Source organism: Schistocerca nitens, chromosome 6, assembly GCF_023898315.1.
Source record: "Schistocerca nitens isolate TAMUIC-IGC-003100 chromosome 6, iqSchNite1.1, whole genome shotgun sequence".
In the NCBI taxonomy this organism is placed as follows: domain Eukaryota; kingdom Metazoa; phylum Arthropoda; class Insecta; order Orthoptera; family Acrididae; genus Schistocerca; species Schistocerca nitens.
Genome location: NC_064619.1, coordinates 7,509,700 through 7,528,974, shown reverse-complemented (window position 1 = coordinate 7,528,974; position 19,275 = coordinate 7,509,700). Strand labels below are relative to the sequence as shown.

At 38.1% G+C, this 19,275-nt stretch overlaps 1 protein-coding gene across 1 annotated transcript in view; it reads right to left on the bottom strand.

The window, feature by feature from the left end:
* The window catches only part of LOC126262764 (facilitated trehalose transporter Tret1-like), a 268,316-nt gene that overhangs the window by 28,277 nt on the left and 220,764 nt on the right, over positions 1-19,275 (bottom strand). Inside the window, exon 6 of the mRNA XM_049959577.1 lies at positions 2,333-2,614. Within this exon, the coding sequence (XP_049815534.1) occupies positions 2,333-2,614 (282 nt within the window). The remainder of the gene's footprint in view (positions 1-2,332; positions 2,615-19,275) is intronic.

Below are 19,275 nucleotides of genomic sequence, written 5' to 3'. Positions count from 1 at the left end.
TGTCTCCATCCATCCACTCTCTCTTCTGTATTTAACAGTGGAATTCCCACTGCACTCTTAATGTTGCCATCTTTGATTTTAATTTCATTGAAGGTTGTTCTGACTTTTCAGTATGCTGATTCAGTCCTTCAGACACCCATTTACATTTCAGTGTCTTCACATTTTTTTCCTACAGCCCTTTGGCCTCCCTGCACTTATTTTTATTTAATTTGTATGTGGTTTGTGTCACTGTATTTCTATCTTTCTCTGAGCATTTTTGTACTTCTTTCTTTCCTCAATCAACAGAAGAATATCTCCTGTCTCCCATGATTTCTTCACAGTTATCTTCCTTGTACCTGTATTTGTATGTCCAACTTCTGAGATTGCCCTTTTTAGAGATGTCAGTTACTGTTCAATTGAATTAACTATTGTGATATTGATTATTGCAGTATCTACAGCCCTAGTGACTATCAAACACACCTCAATCCTCAGTTCTACAGTATCCCACATCTTTCCACACAGATTCTTCTGGGAAATTCTCTTAAATGTCAACATACTTTTGATCATTACTGAATTATAATCTGAGTCTATATCTGCTCCTGGGTTAGCCTTGCAAACCAATATCTGATATCAGAATCTCTTTCTGACCATGATGTTACCTAACCTTTTCCAAGTATACCTCTTCCTCTTGTCATTTCTGAACAGTGTATTTGCTGTTACTAGGTGACCTCTATTGCAGAACTCAATAATTCTTTCTCCTCTGTCATTCTTGCTATAATCACATATTCCCCTGTAACTCTGTTTTCTATTCCTTCCCCTTCTACAGCATTACAGTCCACCATGATTATTAAATTTTCTTCTCCCTTTAAATATTGATTTATCCATTCAACAGCCTCATATACTTTCTCTATATCTTTATCTTCTGCTTCTGACATTAGCAAATATATCTCAACTGTTCAACTATTGCTGTAAATTCTGATGAGAACAGCCCTGTCACTGAACTGTTCACAGTAACTCACACTATGCCCTATCTTCCTATTCATACTGGATCCTACCCTCAGTATACCATTTGCTTTTGCTATTGATATTACGCTACATTTGTCTGACCAGAAATCCTTAACAGTCTGTAATCTTTTTCCAATGGAGATATCATCATGAAACATTTTCAATTACAGGCCACATGACCTGTGGATACACATTATGTGTCTTTAATATAGTGGTTTCCATTGTCTTCTGCATCCTCAAGCCACTAATCACCTTTTATGGGCAGTTTCCCACCCCAAGAGTAAGAGGTTGCACTGAAACTCTGCTTCTCTTGACGAGGCCATTGTTTGGACAAGGGCGACTCCTTATATGGGAAGTGTTCGGCTAGCACTGCTGATGATTTTTGTGCAGAATTTAAGCAGCAGCTTGGCCTGGACTTGGTACCCAGGACACTTTGATTACTAGTCGAAGGAGCTACCGCTAGATGTTGAGTACTTATACTACTAGACCATGAGTGCATGTTCTTGTACAGGACAGAAAATATGTTCCATGATCTGATCTTGAGAATAATGTGGTGCTGATAGCTGACCATTTCTTCTTTCACTGCCAAAGGTGTCAATGAATGACGTGAGGTGTGGACTTACTGCTCTGACATCAGCTTACAAACCTACAGTCACCTTTGCTCTTTTACACAGGTCCTCAGTTGTGTGAGTACCCCAATCTATCTCTCTCATGAAAGAAACTTTTAAGAACTGGACCTCAGTCATTTACTTGGTAGTCATAGACTCAGATATGGAGGCAACTGAAATTTATCCTTTTTATTACCAAAACATGTTTTTCCTTGTATTGTCACACAGTTTCAGTGATTCAGATTAGTAACCAGTACTTTTTGTCTACCATTATCTCTTTGACAGAGGCCAATTCCATTCCATTACACATCCTCAAAGTGCCAGATATAAGGCTTCACTTTTTTTTATTCTGGATCAATTATTCATGTGTTAACATTTTTACACAATTTTTGCTGTTTTTAATCTTCTCTTTTACTTGAAATCTTTAGCTTTGATGCAGGCCCATCTTCTGACTCTATTATATCCCCAGTTATTAATTATGCATTTAGTTTGCATGTGTACAAATGCCTTTCTTTGATTTCTTATAATGTCTCATATTTAAGGTAATCTCATGCAAAATACATGTAAATTTATGTTGGATGAAAACATCAATAAGCATTTGTTAAAACCTTCCCATCCATACAATTATTGCTGTTAAATATTTCATTTGTATTTGCAAGGCTAAACAATTAAGCAACTGATTCTGTCTCTGACAAATAAGCAATAAGACCAATCATAAGATAAGATCAAAGAATACTCACCCCACCACATCCACGTTCACTGCTGCACCTATTCTCTGCAACACTTTTGGGTACAGATTCTCCTGGGCTCAAATCGAGACCAAGATTGTCATGCCGCACATTGAATTTCTGTGGTTCATAGAGAATGCAGACTGCACGATCATCTGATGCCACATGTTGCTGAACCTCTGTCATTTCTTCATTCATTTTATGGTGAGCTAATGAGCCTCTCAGCCATTCCATCGAAGCTTCAGCTTTCTTCTCTTGCCCCTTGGCCATAAGCCAGAATGGAGATTCTGGGATCTGTCACACAGCACGAACTCTGCTCTGAATCAGAAAGGCAGCAGATATATGCCAAATACTCGGCATAATTTTATTTTGTAACAAACAAATTTCATTTCAACAAATATACAGCTTTAAAACTTAAAAACTATATCAGATAGTGAAATATGGCATAAAATCATAGCAACATGTCTTTAGAAAATAAGTAGTTTCAGGACTTTACATATACGAGGTCTGTTCAAAAAATTCCAGAGCTTTGTCCACAAAATTTTTCTACACTTACCTTTTACTTATTGTGCATGTTCTCCTTCGAAATACTCTCCTCCACAATTGATACACTACTCCCAATGCCATTTCCACTTCAGAAGCAGTCTTGGTACACTTCTTGCTGGATCGTGCTAAGCACTGTCTATGAATTTTCTTCTATCTCATCTATTGTTGTAAATCTTTGTCCTTTCAATGGGGTTTTCAACTTTGGAAGTAAAAAAAAAAAAATCTGCAGGGGCTACGTCTGGACAGTATGGAGGATGAGGAAGCATAGTGATTTCATTTTTTGTGCAATAATCATGCACCAACAGGGATAAATGTGTAGGTGCATTACCGTGATGCAAGATCCATGAATTGTTTCACCACATTTCAGGCCGTTTCCTTCTCACATTTTCCAGTAGACATTGCAACACGTCCCAGTAGTACCATCAATTAACAATTTGTCTCTTTGGCATGAATTAATGATGAACTAATCCGTCAAAGTCAAAGAAAACTCTTAGCATATCTTTGACATTTGTTCTGGCCTAACAAGCTTTTTTTGCCCTTAGGAGAACCTTTCCCAATGTAATGTGAAGACTGAACCTTGGTCTCAACATCATAAGCATAGACCCACATCTCATCACCAGTTACGATTCTGTTAAGGAACACTCATTGTTATATGCGTGATCCAAAAGCTCTTCCTAGACTGCGAGGCGAAGGTCTTTCTGGTCTTGACTCATAAGCTGTGGCATGAACTTAGTGGCAACATAATGCATTCCAAGATCCTGTATCAGAACTTCATGACATGATCCAACTGAAATGTTACATTCTTCTCCAATCTCTTTGACAGACAGTCTTCAATTGGCAAGCATAATTTTGCTGACATTCCTGACATGAGCATCATCAGTAGATGTCAAAGGGTATCCTTAAGTTCTGTCTGTCTATTTTTAAACCATGTGAGCCATTTGTAACACTGAACATGGCTCAAGCACTCATCACCATAGGCTCCCTGCATCATCTGGTATGTCTCTGTATGGATTTTCTTGAGTTTCATGCAAAATTTAATGCAGACACATTGCTCCTTCAACTCCATCATCTTGAAATTCACAAACTGTGCAACCCAAGTTTTACTCATTACAGTACTGAACAATACCTAACATTCATACAACAGTGAAACTTCCAGCAATTACACACTAAACACAGGAACATGCACGGATGCCCACAGCACTTTGCTCCAACACACCACTGGCATAAAATTATGAATGTTCCAAAATTTTTTGAACAGATATCGTACTGTTGAGTAACCAGAAACAGAGCAATATTTTAAATTTTGTGAGGTACTGATAATTTTTCTTTGATTGCCGCACAAACACAAAGATGACATTTAAAGAAATAAGTGATGGTGGAATGAAAAATTGATGTAGTTGTGCAACAGTGGGGAAGGGAGCATCTCCAGAGCAGAAAGAAACACCACACATGCTGCAAGGAAGTGTTTACAATAAAGTGATAATACTGCTAAGCTGAATTCACTTACGAGCAAAACTCCATCTGTCACAAATTATGATAAGGGAAGAGTCACGAAGGAGTAACAGATACTTCCAAAGTTTTGTCCCAATGAACCTTGCAGCTAGTCTGTCATAGGAGACTCTTGCCATAATTACAGTGGAGATTGCAACGGTATGTGAGGTGAATAGAACCAACAGATCAATATAACTGAGAGTATAGAAGCACCAGCCCTTTCTGTTGGCGGTGGTATAGACAAAAGCTTCATTTTGCAGGAAGGAAGCAGCTCCTCCAGTAGTGACAATTCGTGTAAATCAGGGAATATGGTAGGATAATTTGTGATGCTACTTGTGAGTGTGCTCGAGGCGACTTATACGGTTGCATTGCTGCAATGTAGAAGTCAACGGGAAACTATCACATTATCATTAACTTTGCCTAGTACATAAAATTATCTGCTAAATGACATGAGAACTTACACATAAATAAAATATTCTGAAGGTAAAATAGTCTCTCATTTGGCTCTCCAAGAGGGGATACTCAGGAAGAGCTATCAGACGAAAAGAGAATTCTAATTAGGGTGTGCACATGAAACACAAAAACATTGTGAGAGATTAGAAATCTAAAAGTACTCATTTAAATAAGGCAAATGGATATTAGGGGACTGATGATTTAGAAAAAAAAATTAAAAAGTCATGTGGTCCAGTGAAGAAGAGAAAAACATCACAGTTCTAAAATTCTAACTAATTTGCTCAAGAGGAATAACAACATTTCTGCAACCAATTTAATTCTTCAGAATTAGATGAAAATGCAAAAGAGTATTGGATACTAAAAGGAAGTTGAAGCAGTCAGAACATTTAATTGTGACTTCTCTACTTTCATAAGGTGCTACAAAAATAAATATGTATCAGGGTGTTGCCAGAAGCCTTATTTCACAAAGACTCGTGAAATTCCTAATGTTGGCCAGGAAAGGAGTTATCTCTACTATACACAAAGCAAAATTAGTTTATTTTGCTTTCTGTACAAAACTATCTCACCCAGATATCGATCTGTCTTTGTCAAAGAAGGTATCAACAAATGAAAAATATTTAAGATTCATCTAAATAAAGTAGAAAAAGTTCTGTCCAATGTAAATAGTTTAGCCACACACACACACACACACACACACACACACACACACACACACTTGTGCCGTACTGGACACGCAATACCGGAATTGCAATTTAGCAGCCAGACCAATGTTGGTTGGAGATTGTGTTAGGTAGGGTGGGTAGAGGGAGGGAGAGATGGGAGGCAGGAAGATGAGTTAGGAGCAGGTAGCTAGCAGCTTAGAGGGGGACAGCTGTCTAGAGATGCTAAACGGAGGGGTGACAGCTGCACAGCCGAGGCATGTGATGAATGGAAGACAGAGCTGTGGCAAGAAGTTTGGAGTGGAAGTTGCATACTAATGGACCAGGATGTCATGCACTGCTTGTCCACAATAACTTGATAATGTTACTGGTGCTACCAGAAGTGGAGAAAATCTGCACTAGTTGAAAGATATTCAATTATCTAGAAGCAATAATAACATTTACGCATTTATTACATAGAGCTAACCCTAACACGTATGACCCAATTTGTATTGCCCCAGTTACTATTACTGAAGTTAAAAATACCATCAAGGCCTTAAAAAATAAAAATTCCACTGGTATTGACAATATTTCACCAAAAATACTGAAGCATTGTAGTGACCACATATGTCAAGTCCTGTGTCACATTTTTAATGAGTCTATCCAGCAAGGTGTTGTCCCAGAGAGACTAAAGCTTGCCATTGTGAAACCACTTTTCAAGAAGGGTGACAAAACTAATTTATCTAACTACCGTCCAATATCACTACTAAGTAGTTTCTCAAAAGTATTAGAGAAACTAATGTATACAAGAATTGTAGAACATCTTAACAGCCACAACATACTCAACAGAAACCAGTTTGGTTTCCAAAAAGGTAGATCAACTGAGCAGGCTATTTTTTCTCTCACAAATGAAATTTTAGAGTCAATAAATAATAAAATGTCACCTATTGGAATTTTTTGTGACTTGTCTAAGGCCTTTGACTGTGTGGACCACAACATTCTCTTACATAAGGCTAATTTTTATGGCTTGCGAGGTAGCATTGGTAGATGGATAGAATCATATCTGCAAAACAGAAAACAGAAGGTGATAATTAATGGTGCCAATGATAGTCCCATTTCTTCTGATTGGGGCACATTAAAGTGTGGTGTGCCTCAGGGGTCCATCCTAGGACCTTTGCTTTTCCTTATCTTCATCAATGATCTCCCACTTTGCACAGACACCGAGTGTAAATTTACTCTTTTTGCCGATGACACCACTATTCTGCTTGAAAGTCGAACTAACAGTGACCTAGAAAATAAATGTAATGCTGTACTCGTTGACATCCTACACTGGTTTAAGTGCAATGGACTAACTCTAAACATTCAGAAAACTCAGTATATGCAATTTCACACATCTCAACAAGAAAATGAAGTATGCCACTTAAACTGTGGTAACCAAAACATACTACACTGTGAATCATCTAAGTTCTTGGGCATTCTAATTGATGGCAAGCTGAACTGGTCTGAGCATATCTTAGACCTACATAGAAGGCTCAGTGTGGCAACTTATGCTCTGCGTGTAATCACCCCCATTGGTGATGAGGACGCTACTAAAGCTGCCTACTTTGGTTATTTTCATTCTATCATGTCGTATGGCATAATATTTTGGGGCAACAAGCCTTTAGCCAAAAAAATATTTACTGCACAGAAGAGAGCTGTTAGAATCATGAGTGGTGTTCATCCAAGATATTCTTGCAGAAGTCTGTTTCATAAGTTACAAATATTAACACTTACCTCTCAATTCATATTTTCTTTGATGATTTTTGTTTCTAACAACCTATCTCTTTTTAAAACTAATAGTGAATGTCATGATCATAATACTAGGTCTAAAAATGATCTACACAGGGATCTGAAACATTTAAGTCTTGTTCAGAAAGGTGTTCATTATTCAGCCACAAAAATTTTCAACTCCCTTCCATCAGGTATTAAAGATCACATTAATGTCTTACCTACTTTTAAATGTAAATTGAGAGAATACCTAATGGTAAATTCCTTCTATTCTCTTGATGAGTATCTACAGATAAAGCAATGATTTTTTATACTGATAAAAATTTGTTTGCTATAGATCACATTAACTGTTTAATTTGGAAAATGTACTATATTTCCTTTTTAGGTATTGTTTTATATTACTTGAGCTATACCTTTGATTTGATTTTAACCTACAAACTTATTCATAATCTTATGGTACATTTTTGTCATTTTATATATGTGTATTATTTGTTTAATTTGGAAAATGTACTATATTTCCTTTTTAGGTATTGTTTTATATTACTTGAGCTATACCTTTGATTTGATTTTAACCTACAAACTTATTCATAATCTTATGGTACATTTTTGTCATTTTATATATGTGTATTATATCTGTTGTATGTAATCATGACTCATTCCACATCCTTGTGATTTATCACAATACGGATTAATGGAATACGAAAAAAAAAAAAAAAAATTAAGCTGCCTCTAGACATAAAGCATTACTGTGCATATTGTTAAGGGCAACAGTGTTAGGTCTGTGGCCTGTAGCCAGTGCTGCCTTCCCCTCACCACTCCTTTCTCCTCAGCAGTCCTAATGCTGGGCAAGGCACTCCTTCTCCCATTCTCGACAGCGACTATGTGAATCTTCAACTTGCAGTGGATGAATAATAGGTTGAAAGGGCAACAAAATACCACTTTAAGAGGGTTTGGAAGGACCTTGGGTTGGATATCCCCCACTTCTGGGTGTGATGATAGGTAACCAAAGCACTGGCAAAGGATATGGTTCCATTTTTCTGGTCCATGGTGACACGGTTGACAAAGGGGATGCTCCATCGTAGCTGTCTCTTGGGGCTGGTGGGAGGGTGTGGTGTGAGGATATGGTATGGGATATCTGTTTTTGGACTAGGTTTGGGGGGTAGTAACTGTCTGCGAAGGCCTTCACGAAACATTCAGCATACAGAGCAAGCGAGTTCTCATCACTGCAGATACACCACCAATTTCTTGGTGTAGAAGGGTTGACTGCCGTTGGCATGCAGGTGCTGTTGGTGGTTAGTGAGTTTGATAAAGACAGAGGTGTGATTGTAGCCATGAGGGATGTGGAGGTCAACACTCAGAAAAGTTGCACACTAGGTTGTGGTGGACCATGTGGAGCAGAGGGGAGAGAAGGTGTTGAGATTGTGTAGGAATGAGGATAGTGTGTCTTGGCCCAGAGTCCAGATCATGAAGATATCATCAATGAACCTGAACGAGACAAGGGGTCTGGGTCATTTGGAGGCTAAGAAGGCCCACAAAAAGTTGACCTAGGAGGGTTCCACGCAAGTGCCTGTGGATGTGCCACATACCTTCCCCTTCCTGCTTACATACCTTCCCCTCAAATCAGAAGTAGTTGTGTGGCAGGATGTAGTTGTTAGTGGGTTTGGAGTCTCAAGGACATTGGGATAGGCAGTGTTTAATAGTGGTAATGGCATGGACATGAACGTCTGATGGCATATATGGAGGTGGCATCAACAGTGACAGGTAGGGATAGGCTTCACCTGGACAACTGCCTGGACAGTGACCTCCACTTCTCTGATGGCACCATCGACACCTCTGTCCGTCAGTAACTGACAGTACTTGGACTTCAACAGCTGTTATCCCTTCCACACCAAAAATTCACTCCCATACAGCCTAGCTACCTGTGGACAGCGTATTTGCAGTGACGAGAACTCCCTTGCCAAGTATGCTGGAGGTCTCAAAAAGACCTGCACAGATGTGCACTGTCCCCCAGACCCAGTCTGCAAACAGATTTCCCATGTTATAACCTCACACAGCCCTAATGCTCCCACCAGCCCCAAGAATCAGCTACAAAGTAGTGCCACCACTGCACCTTACCACCCTGGACGGGAAAATACTGAGCCATACCTTTCATTAGGGTTTTGATTATCTATCATCATGCCCAGAAATGAGGGACACACTTCCCACTCCTCCTTAACTGGTATTTCGTCACCCACACAACCTACACAACATCCCTAAGCCCTTCCACTACTATATGATACCTGCAGAAGACCCAGGTGCAAGGCCTGCCCAATCCACGCACACAGCTTTTATTATTACAGTCCTTTCTATCCTACACCATCAGAGATGGAGCCTGTGAAAGCACCCACATCATATACCAACTGTTATGCACAGCTTTTTTTTGTTGATATGACAACCAATCACTTGTCCACCAGAATGAATGACCAGTGCTAAACAGCAGCCAAGAACAAAGTTGATCAGCCAGTGGCACAGCACGCAGCTGAGGACAACATGCTCAAGTTCAATGGCTGCTTCACAACACGAACCATCTGGATCCTTCCCTCCTGCACCAGCTTTTCTAAACTATTCAGATGGAAGTTATCCTCGCAAAATATCCTTCATCCCCATAACTCTTCTGACCCATCTTCGTTAACCCAATGTCCTCACACCTGTCACCCAACAGTTTTCCCTTCCTCTTTCCTGCCACCCCTTCCCAACCCAAGTATCCTTCATCACATGCTGCACTGCACCAGCTCTAACAGCTGTGCATCACATGCCTAGTTCATGCAAATGCCACCCCTCCCTCCTGCATTCCTAGCTAGCAAACCTACTGCCTCCCTCCAAGCCAATATCTACCCACCCCTAACCTCTTTTCCTGTCTCCCACCTCTCCCTCCCTCTACGTACCCTCACCCCGCCCAACACAACCCTACCTCACTCTAGTCCAAACATCAAAATTAAATCCTGGCACTCTGTGTCCAGCTGCCTGATGTAGAGGTGCAGGTATGTGTGTGTGTGTGTGTGTGTGTGTGTGTGTGTGTGTGTGTGTGTGTGTGTTTGTTTGTACTCTAGCTCAACAAAGGATTTATTCCAAACTTAATGCTTCTGCTATTTGGTGAATGGTCTCCTCTACCCTTAAGTTATTAATCTTAGTCAAGTTCAATATGAACAGACTACAGAAGACAATGCAAATATGTTTGTGTTGTTAAATCTGAACCTGAAGAGTGAGTGCTTTGTTTTTCAGTTTTCATAGAGGTGGAAAGAAAATAATAATGCTTCAGTGTAAGGTAGAAGATATTATATTCTTGTCAAATCATGGATTTACTTGTTGTGAGAGAAGTGACACTTCTGTTTCTACATAAAATGGTGATTTGTTTGGACTTCTCGAAGTACTCATGACATCGGAAGTTCACTGAGGCTTTTTGCACATGATGCTGTGGTGTATCGAGAGGTTGTAACAATGGAAAATTGTACTGAAATGCAGCAGGATCTGCAGCGAATTGACGCATGGTGCAGGGAATGGCAATTGAATCTCAATGTAGACAAGTGTAATCTGCTGCGAATACATAGAAAGATAGATCCCGTATCATTTAGCTACAAAATAGCAGGTCAGCAACTGGAAGCAGTTAATTCCATAAATTATCTGGGAGTACACATTAGGAGTGATTTAAAATGGAATGATCATATAAAGTTGATCGTCAGTAAAGCAGATGCCAGACTGAGATTCATTGGAAGAATCCTAAGCAAATGCAATCCGAAAACAAAGGAAGAAGGTTACAGTACGCTTGTTCGCCCACTGCTTGAATACTGCTCAGCGGTGTGGGATCCGTACCAGATAGGGTTGATAGAAGAGATAGAGAAGATCCAACGGAGAGCAGCACGCTTCGTTACAGGATCATTTAGTAATCGCGAAAGCGTTACGGAGATGATAGATAAACTCCAGTGGAAGACTCTGCAGGAGAGACGCTCAGTAGCTCGGTACGGGCTTTTGTTAAAGTTTCGAGAACATACCTTCACCGAAGAGTCAAGCAGTATATTGCTCCCCCCTACGTATATCTCGCGAAGAGACCATGAGGATAAAATCAGAGAGATTAGAGCCCACACAGAAGGATACCGACATTCCTTCTTTCCACGAACAATACAAGACTGGAATAGAAGGGAGAACCAATAGAGATACTCAGGGTACCCTCCGCCACACACCGTCAGGTGGCTTGCGGAGTATGGATGCAGATGTAGATGTAGACTCATCAAATCCGATACTTTCTTATCAGAACTCATAAACACTTATGGGAACAAAGGAGAAGATCACATTTCAGATATTTCCAAAAGGTGTGTATGTTTGAAGATTGTATCATTTTTATTGAGGATAATATATGTAATGAGATAATTTGTGAAATTAAAAAGTGCAAATATCTCATTACTTTCAGTGGCAGATTTAGCAAACACTCACCAATTCACCTCGATTGTGCAATATATGTTTTACCTTCTGGACATGTCGAAAGATGGATATCAGAGGCCATCGCGCTGTACACCTTGCCCAAAACATGTTAGAGTATAAAAAGATAATGGTATTCACATAAAAGAAAGTTAAAATGTTGACAGTGGCATGAGTGGTAAGTATAATGGAGTTCTGGTCCTTTTAAGAGAGTAGTGTTAATATGCTGCGAATGTACCTGCCATGTAATTTTTTTGTTCTTGCTAGGAAAATGCACAGTCAAAAGTTAAAGATTCAAAGCCACCAGTGTTTCAATAGTCATCAAAGTGAAACTTGAGTTCTGTGTCTGTGTAAAAATAAAAAAAAAAAAAAAAATAAAAAAAATAAAGCCCTTAGTGCAGTATTTACTAATTTTTTAGGCTACACAGTTCCAAGATGGCCGCCGAGTAAGTGACGCCAGAAACCATTTCCAGAAAGTTAAGTGATTTAGACAGGAATATAATTTAGTTTAACGCCGACAACAAATTAAATACGTGCATTAGTGTATCGTTTAGTCTTGCCATTAAAGGTTTGACTTTTCTTTGCGTATTTTTTCAGAAAACACGAAAAGATCGTAACTTGGCGAAGTCGCGCTTAGGCTTAAATTTTGTAAACGTGTTTGTTTATTGTTTCACGGTAATTTAACTAGTTTCTCGGTAACAAATAAGTAAACTACCGTAAATAGCGTATAACTTCATTGTTTTAATACAGATTTCAGAAAAACAGCGTAACTTTATATCAGAAACTTGCCTATATACATTTGTTTATAGGCCTAATTCTCGTAACGTTTTTGGAGAATCAAAGTTAAAGTACCTCGTTTAATTGTCCTTTTTTTCATTCAATCGAGTGAAATATATAATAAATAGCGTATACCTTCATTGTTTTAATACAGATCTCAGAAAAACAGCGGAATTTTAAATCAGAAACTTGCTTATGTACGTTTGTGAATAGGCTTAATTCTTGTAACGTCTTTTTTGATTTTCGGTAATTTAATTGATTTATTGTAGCTAAAGTATTATTTTTGCCATGAGTGAGAAGTGCCTGACTTGCCGTAGAATTGTTAGTTCCGGGGTTTGGTGTGATGGATGTAGTAGTTTTTTTCACTGGGGGGATTGCAGTGGCGTGGGTGTTGGAAAGTGGTTCAGGCTCATCAGTGGTTATGTAGGATTTGTAGCAGAGATAGGAAGATAGTGGAACAGGAGGGGAAAATTGCTGCCCTTCAGGCTGAGCTAGATCAGGCTAGGGAAGATCTGGACAGGTTAAGGAGGGAGAAGGGCAAAGAGAGGTGGGAAGTGGCAACAGGTAGCAGAAGGGACAGGCCTAGAACTAAGTCTGACAGTTTTGTGGTGAATGTCAAAAATAAGTTTGACCTGTTGCTTCAGTTAGAAACTGATGAGCCTCAAGCAGAGGTAGGTGTAGACAGGACACAACAAACTTTCAATAGGAAATTGAAAAAGAATGTAGGAAAGTCATCGAAAAGGAAGAAAGTTTTGTTGTTAGGCAGTTCTCATGCCAGAGGTGTAGGCCAACTTCTGCAGGAGGAATTAGGACCAGAATACCAGGTCACAAATTTTTCAAACCAAGTGCTAGTCTGGATCAGGTGACAGAGGATTTAGGTTCACTCTGTAAAGGATTTACCAGGGAAGACACCGTGGTTATTGTGGGAGGGCCAGGGAACAGCATCGACAGAGATCCTGGGTACAGTATAGAGTGTGACCTGGTAAAGATTGCGTCGGCATCGAGACACACCAATGTTGAATTTGTATCTGTCCTGAGACGCCATGACCGGCCTCATTTGAACTCTTCTGTTGGGAGAGTTAATTTGGAGTTGGAACGGCTGCTTGGGTCGGGTGCGGGGGCTCATATTGGTGTGGTTCCTGTTGATTATCTCAGTAGGTGGGACTATACCAGGCACGGCCTACATCTCAACAGGAAAGGGAAGGGGAAACTGGCTGGGGTAATAGCAGGAAATTTAAGGGGGGGAGGCACTGCCATGAATGGTGAAATACCAGTGGTTACAGGTGTTGGAGCAGCACCTTTTTTAGGATAGGTAAGGCAGAAAGATGTCAAGTTCTACGAGAGGTCAGGATTGAAACAAATCTTCAGTTTAGGAAAGAAATTAAACAGCACAATTCTAGCACATTGGATCACCAATCACAGCTATCAATTATAAATTTTCACCAATCACCAGAAATTTTATCTCCACCAAGTTGTATCTCAGTCCTAGGTAATTGCATTGATGAATTAAAGTCACCCAACCCAGTTGACATAATCTGCCTCTCTGAACACCGTGTGACCACTGGTATAGGAACTAGGCCTAAGCACAATGAGAAACTCAGACAGGAGAGTACTGCAAATGTTAGAATAAGGAAAGGTTCTCATAAAAGTATAATTAAAAATAATGTAAGTATATTTCATCAAAATATTGGGAGTTTAAAGAATAAAGTAGATGAGCTTCTGGTTTGTTTAGAAGTTTTAGAAGCTGAGAATGAAATAGATATACTATGCCTGTCTGAGCATCACATTGTTACTGATATGGATAAGGTAAATGTAAGTGGATATAAGCTCTCTGCACATGTAATGAGAGAAAATATGGAGAAAGGAGGAGTTGCCATATATGTCAAAAGTTATCATTGTGCAAAAAGTATAGAAACAAAAAAGTTTTGTGTAGAGAAACATATAGAAGCATGTGCCTGTGAGCTTAAATTAAATAAAGGCACATTTATAATTGTAACTGTATATAGGTCCCCATCAGGAAATTTTCATCTATTTCTGAAAAATTTGGACTCCTTGTTGTGCTATCTGTCAGACAGGGGGAAGCAAATTATTATTTGTGGGGACTTCAATGTAGATTCTCTGAAAGAGGGTAATAGGAAAAATGACCTTGAAGTATTACTCGGTTCTTTCAATTTGACACCCGTTATTGATTTTCCTACTCGGGTGGTAAAGGATAGCAGCTCACTGATAGATATCTTCTTTATAGACCAAGATAAGTTTAACCAGATAAATGCTCAGCCTGTTGAGAATGGTCTTTCTGATCATGGTGCACAGCTAGTTACAATATATGACATAGCTCCATTCAGCAATACTAAACAGTCCTCCAAAGTAGTACGTCCAGTCAACGATTTAACAATTGCAAATTTCAGGGAAAGCCTACAGCAGTTAGACTGGGATGAGGTGTACCGTGAACCTGATGCCAATTTAAAATATAATTTATTTCATGACATTTTTGTAAATGCATTTGAAAACTGCTTCCCCAAGAAAATAGTTAAATATACTCGTAAGAAACCTTGTAACAAACCATGGCTTACTAAGGGTATAAAAATATCTTGTAACCGGAAAAGGGAAATGTATCTGACAGCAAGAAAGAGTAGTGACCCAGAAACTATCAAAAATTATAAAAACTACTGTGTTATATTAAGAAAAGTTATTAAAAAATACAGGAGTATGTGTATCATGTCTGAAATCGGCAACTCTGATAATAAAATTAAAACAATTTGGAATATTATTAAAAGGGAAACAGGTCAACCAAGAGCAGAGGAAGACAGTATTACCATCAAATTGAATGAAAACTTTACGAACAAAAAGTCAGAAGTTGAAAATATTTTTAATAATCATTTTCTAAATGTTGTGGATATAGTAGGATCCAGGTGTTCATTAGAAGATGCTAGGCTGTTAATGGAAGAGGCCATACCTATGCAATTTGCTACAGTTGAAATCTCACCCACTTCTCCCTCTGAAATTAGGAAAATAATAAACTTGCTTAAAAGCAAAAACTCACATGGAATTGATGGCATTTCCAGCAAAATACTAAAAGCTTGTTCTCAACAGATAAGTAAGATTCTCAGCCACCTGTGTAATAGCTCTCTGGAACAGGGCATTTTCCCTGATAGACTGAAATATGCTATTGTTATCCTTTGCATAAAAAGGGGGATAGATCTGATGTCAACAATTACCGTCCAATCTCCCTTCTAACAGCTGTATCCAAAATTTTTGAGAAAGTAATGTATTCAAGAGTAGCTTCACATATCTGTAAAACTGAGGTACTAACAAAATGTCAGTTTGGTTTCCAGAAAGGTTTTTCAACAGAAAATGCCATATATGCTTTCACCAGTCAAATTTTGAATGATCTGAATAACTGAACACCACCCATTGGGATTTTTTGTGATCTCTCAAAGGCTTTTGATTGTGTAAATCATGAAATTCTGCTAGACAAGCTCAAGTATTGTGGCATGAGTGGGACAGTGCACAAATGGTTTAATTCGTACCTAACTGGAAGAGTGCAGAAAGTTGAAATAAGTAGTTCTCGTAACATGCAAAGATCAGCACATTCCTCAAACTGGGGAACTATCAAGAATGGGGTTCCACAAGGGTCAGTCTTGGGTCCTTTGTTGTTCTTATTATATATTAATGACTTGCCATTCTATATTCATGAAGAGGCAAAGTTAGTTCTCTTTGCTGATGATACAAGTATAGTAATCACACCTGACAAACAAGAATTAACTGATGAAATTGTCAATACTGTCTTTCAGAAAATTATTAAGTGGTTCCTTGTAAACGGACTCTCACTGAATTTTGATAAGACACAGTACATACAGTTCCGTACAGTGAATGGTATGACGCCATTAATAAATATAGACCTTAATCAGAAGCATATAGCTAAGGTAGAATATTGCAAATTTTTAGGTGTGTCCATTGATGAGAGATTAAATTGGAAGAAACACATTGATGATCTGCTGAAACGTTTGAGTTCAGCTACTTATGCAATAAGGGTCATTGCAAATTTTGGTGATAAACATCTTAGTAAATTAGCTTACTACGCCTATTTTCACTCATTGCTTTCATATGGCATCATATTTTGGGGTAATTCATCATTGAGGAATAAAGTATTTATTGCACAAAAGCGTGTAATCAGAATAATAGCTGGAGTCCACCCAAGATCATCCTACAGACATTTATTTAAGGATCTAGGGATATTCACAGTAGCTTCTCAGTATATATACTCTCTTATGAAATTTGTTATTAACAACCAAACCCAATTCAAAAGTAATAGCAGTGTGCATAACTACAATACTAGGAGAAAGGATGATCTTCACTATTCAAGATTAAATCTAACTTTGGCACAGAAAGGGGTGAATTATACTGGCACTAAAGTCTTTGGTCACTTACCAAATAGTATCAAAAGTCTGACAGATAACCAACAAGTATTTAAGAAGAAATTAAAAGAATTTCTGAATGACAACTCCTTCTACTCCATAGAGGAATTTTTAGATATAAATTAAGAAAAAAAATAAAAAAAATATTTTTAAAAAATAAAAAAAAATAAAAATAAAAAATAAAGAAAAACAGAAAAACACAATAAAATAAAGTTGTTATATTAACTTAAGTATGTTGTTAAATTAACCTAATTATGTCATGTATTGGAAAATTCGACTCGTTCCACATCATTACGAAATATCGTATTCATGATCCATGGAACTAGTATTAATCTAATCTAATCTAATCTAATCTAAGAACAAAAACAAAGACATCACTGATTGCCATTGCAATCACGACAACACTTAATGACAAAAGAAGCAAAATCAAAAGCTCGACAATTCTCAAAGAATACTTTGAAGCATATTATTGCATAAGCTGTAGAGTTATGTGAGTCATGCTTGGCTAGCATATGATCACATTTTGAGGGATAAATGTTGTAAGTTTAATTTGTATAACTTGTCTAAGAAACTTTTAACATTCTGTCATCTGAGCCACCATCTTAATTTTCAACTTTCAGAATGAATGTTTCCACTGCAGCAGAATTTATGCTGATTTAAAATTTCCTGACATACTAACAATGTGCTGACTGAGATTCGAAAACAGAACAAATGTCTTTCATAGGCAAATTCTCTATTGACTGAGCTATTGAAGCACAGCTCACTAACTACTCTCACAGCTTTCCTTCTGGCAGTACCTCTCTTTTATTTTCCAAACTTCACATAAGCAGAGATCTCCCAGGAATTTTCAAATCAGTGGACACTCTGCTGTATGGAGGAAATTCGTTCTGGAAACAATTCCCAAGTCTGTGGCTAAGTCGGTTCTCTGTAATGCCCTTTCTTCTAGCAATGCTAGTTCCACAAGGTATCCAGGAGAACTCCTGTGAACCAAATGTAGGAGAGAGGTTACTGGTGACATGATATGGAGGATTGTTCACCTTACGGCTTTAAAAGCTTAAATGCTTACTCCAGGATGGGATGTGGGGGAGCTGTGGAAGAAAATGATATTGCATTGGGGGATTGGCTTATTCCCTATAAGAGTGCTATGACACCTCTCACAAATTGCAGAGTTGCAGAACCCATTATATTCTTCTCGTTGTTTTTCTTTAAAAATCCTTCCGTCTGTGTTTTGTTAAACAGGGCTACAAGTAGTTAAATGTGAGAGTGTTAAATTCTATCTGTATATCAGTGTTCTAATGTAGTGTTGTGTACAGTGTAACTGAGACAGGAATGCCAATGCATCCTGCAAGTGCCGAGCTAAGTGTGAGAGAGCACTTGAAGGCTGCCCATCAGAACCTACTCACAACTACCCAAGGCTGAACTGAGACAGCACTCATCTCCATGATCTGACAATCTTTATACTCTACTGAATAGCCACCTTAGCAGTCTTAGTTGGAAGGGACAAAAAACATAAGGTGACATTTAACTTACAACTTGTTGAAGTGGTGGTTTTCCTTGCTAGATGAATTCAACTAACAGAAGTAAAATGTGACATGTAGTTTTAGCTATCTTGAATAATGCTTATTATGTTAGCCAGATTCAATAACAAAAGCCCACAGCACCTGTAAGTTCTCAAATAGTGAACTGAAATTTTATTAAACATTATTTTCATGTATTATAAGAAAGTTCATTTAAAAATGTAGGTATATATTGTTAAATAGGGGTTGATGAAAATCTGTCACACTTCATTCGATGCTGCACGCCACAGTAAGATACACTTGAAAAACTCATTTCTGGCCAAAGTTACAATACTAACAGAAACCTGATAGTCATGAGGTAGTAGACTACTTAATTTTAGTGTGAGTAGAAGAAATACTTGTACATTAACAGATTAAGTGTAAAATTAATGCTTAACAATAATAGTAATAATGATAACATCTTTAATCTGAAGGTTTGTTTGAATACCACAGTGTTTTACTTTTATGCCTTGTTAATAGATATGGATCATTGGATATGGTATGCTCTTTTCCTCCAACTTTTGAACTGATTTCTGCAGCTAATTATAGGAGAACACACAGTTTAATGTGCACTTCAAACCACCTGGCACTTTTCTCATTAACAAGTCATTGCCAAGGGTGATTTATTTATTTATCTCTTGTTCCAGTGATCCATGTTGTGACACTATCGCAGGATATGGAATATGTCAATTTTACAAGCTTTTGGGCAGAATTTATGGTAATACATAAAACAAAACAAAAACAGTAAACAGTAACTTAGGTCCCACTACAAAAAATACATTTTAGAGATAGATAGAGATTACAAAACAAAATAATTTATGAGAGACATGATAACAGCTTCAAATATTTTATCTAGA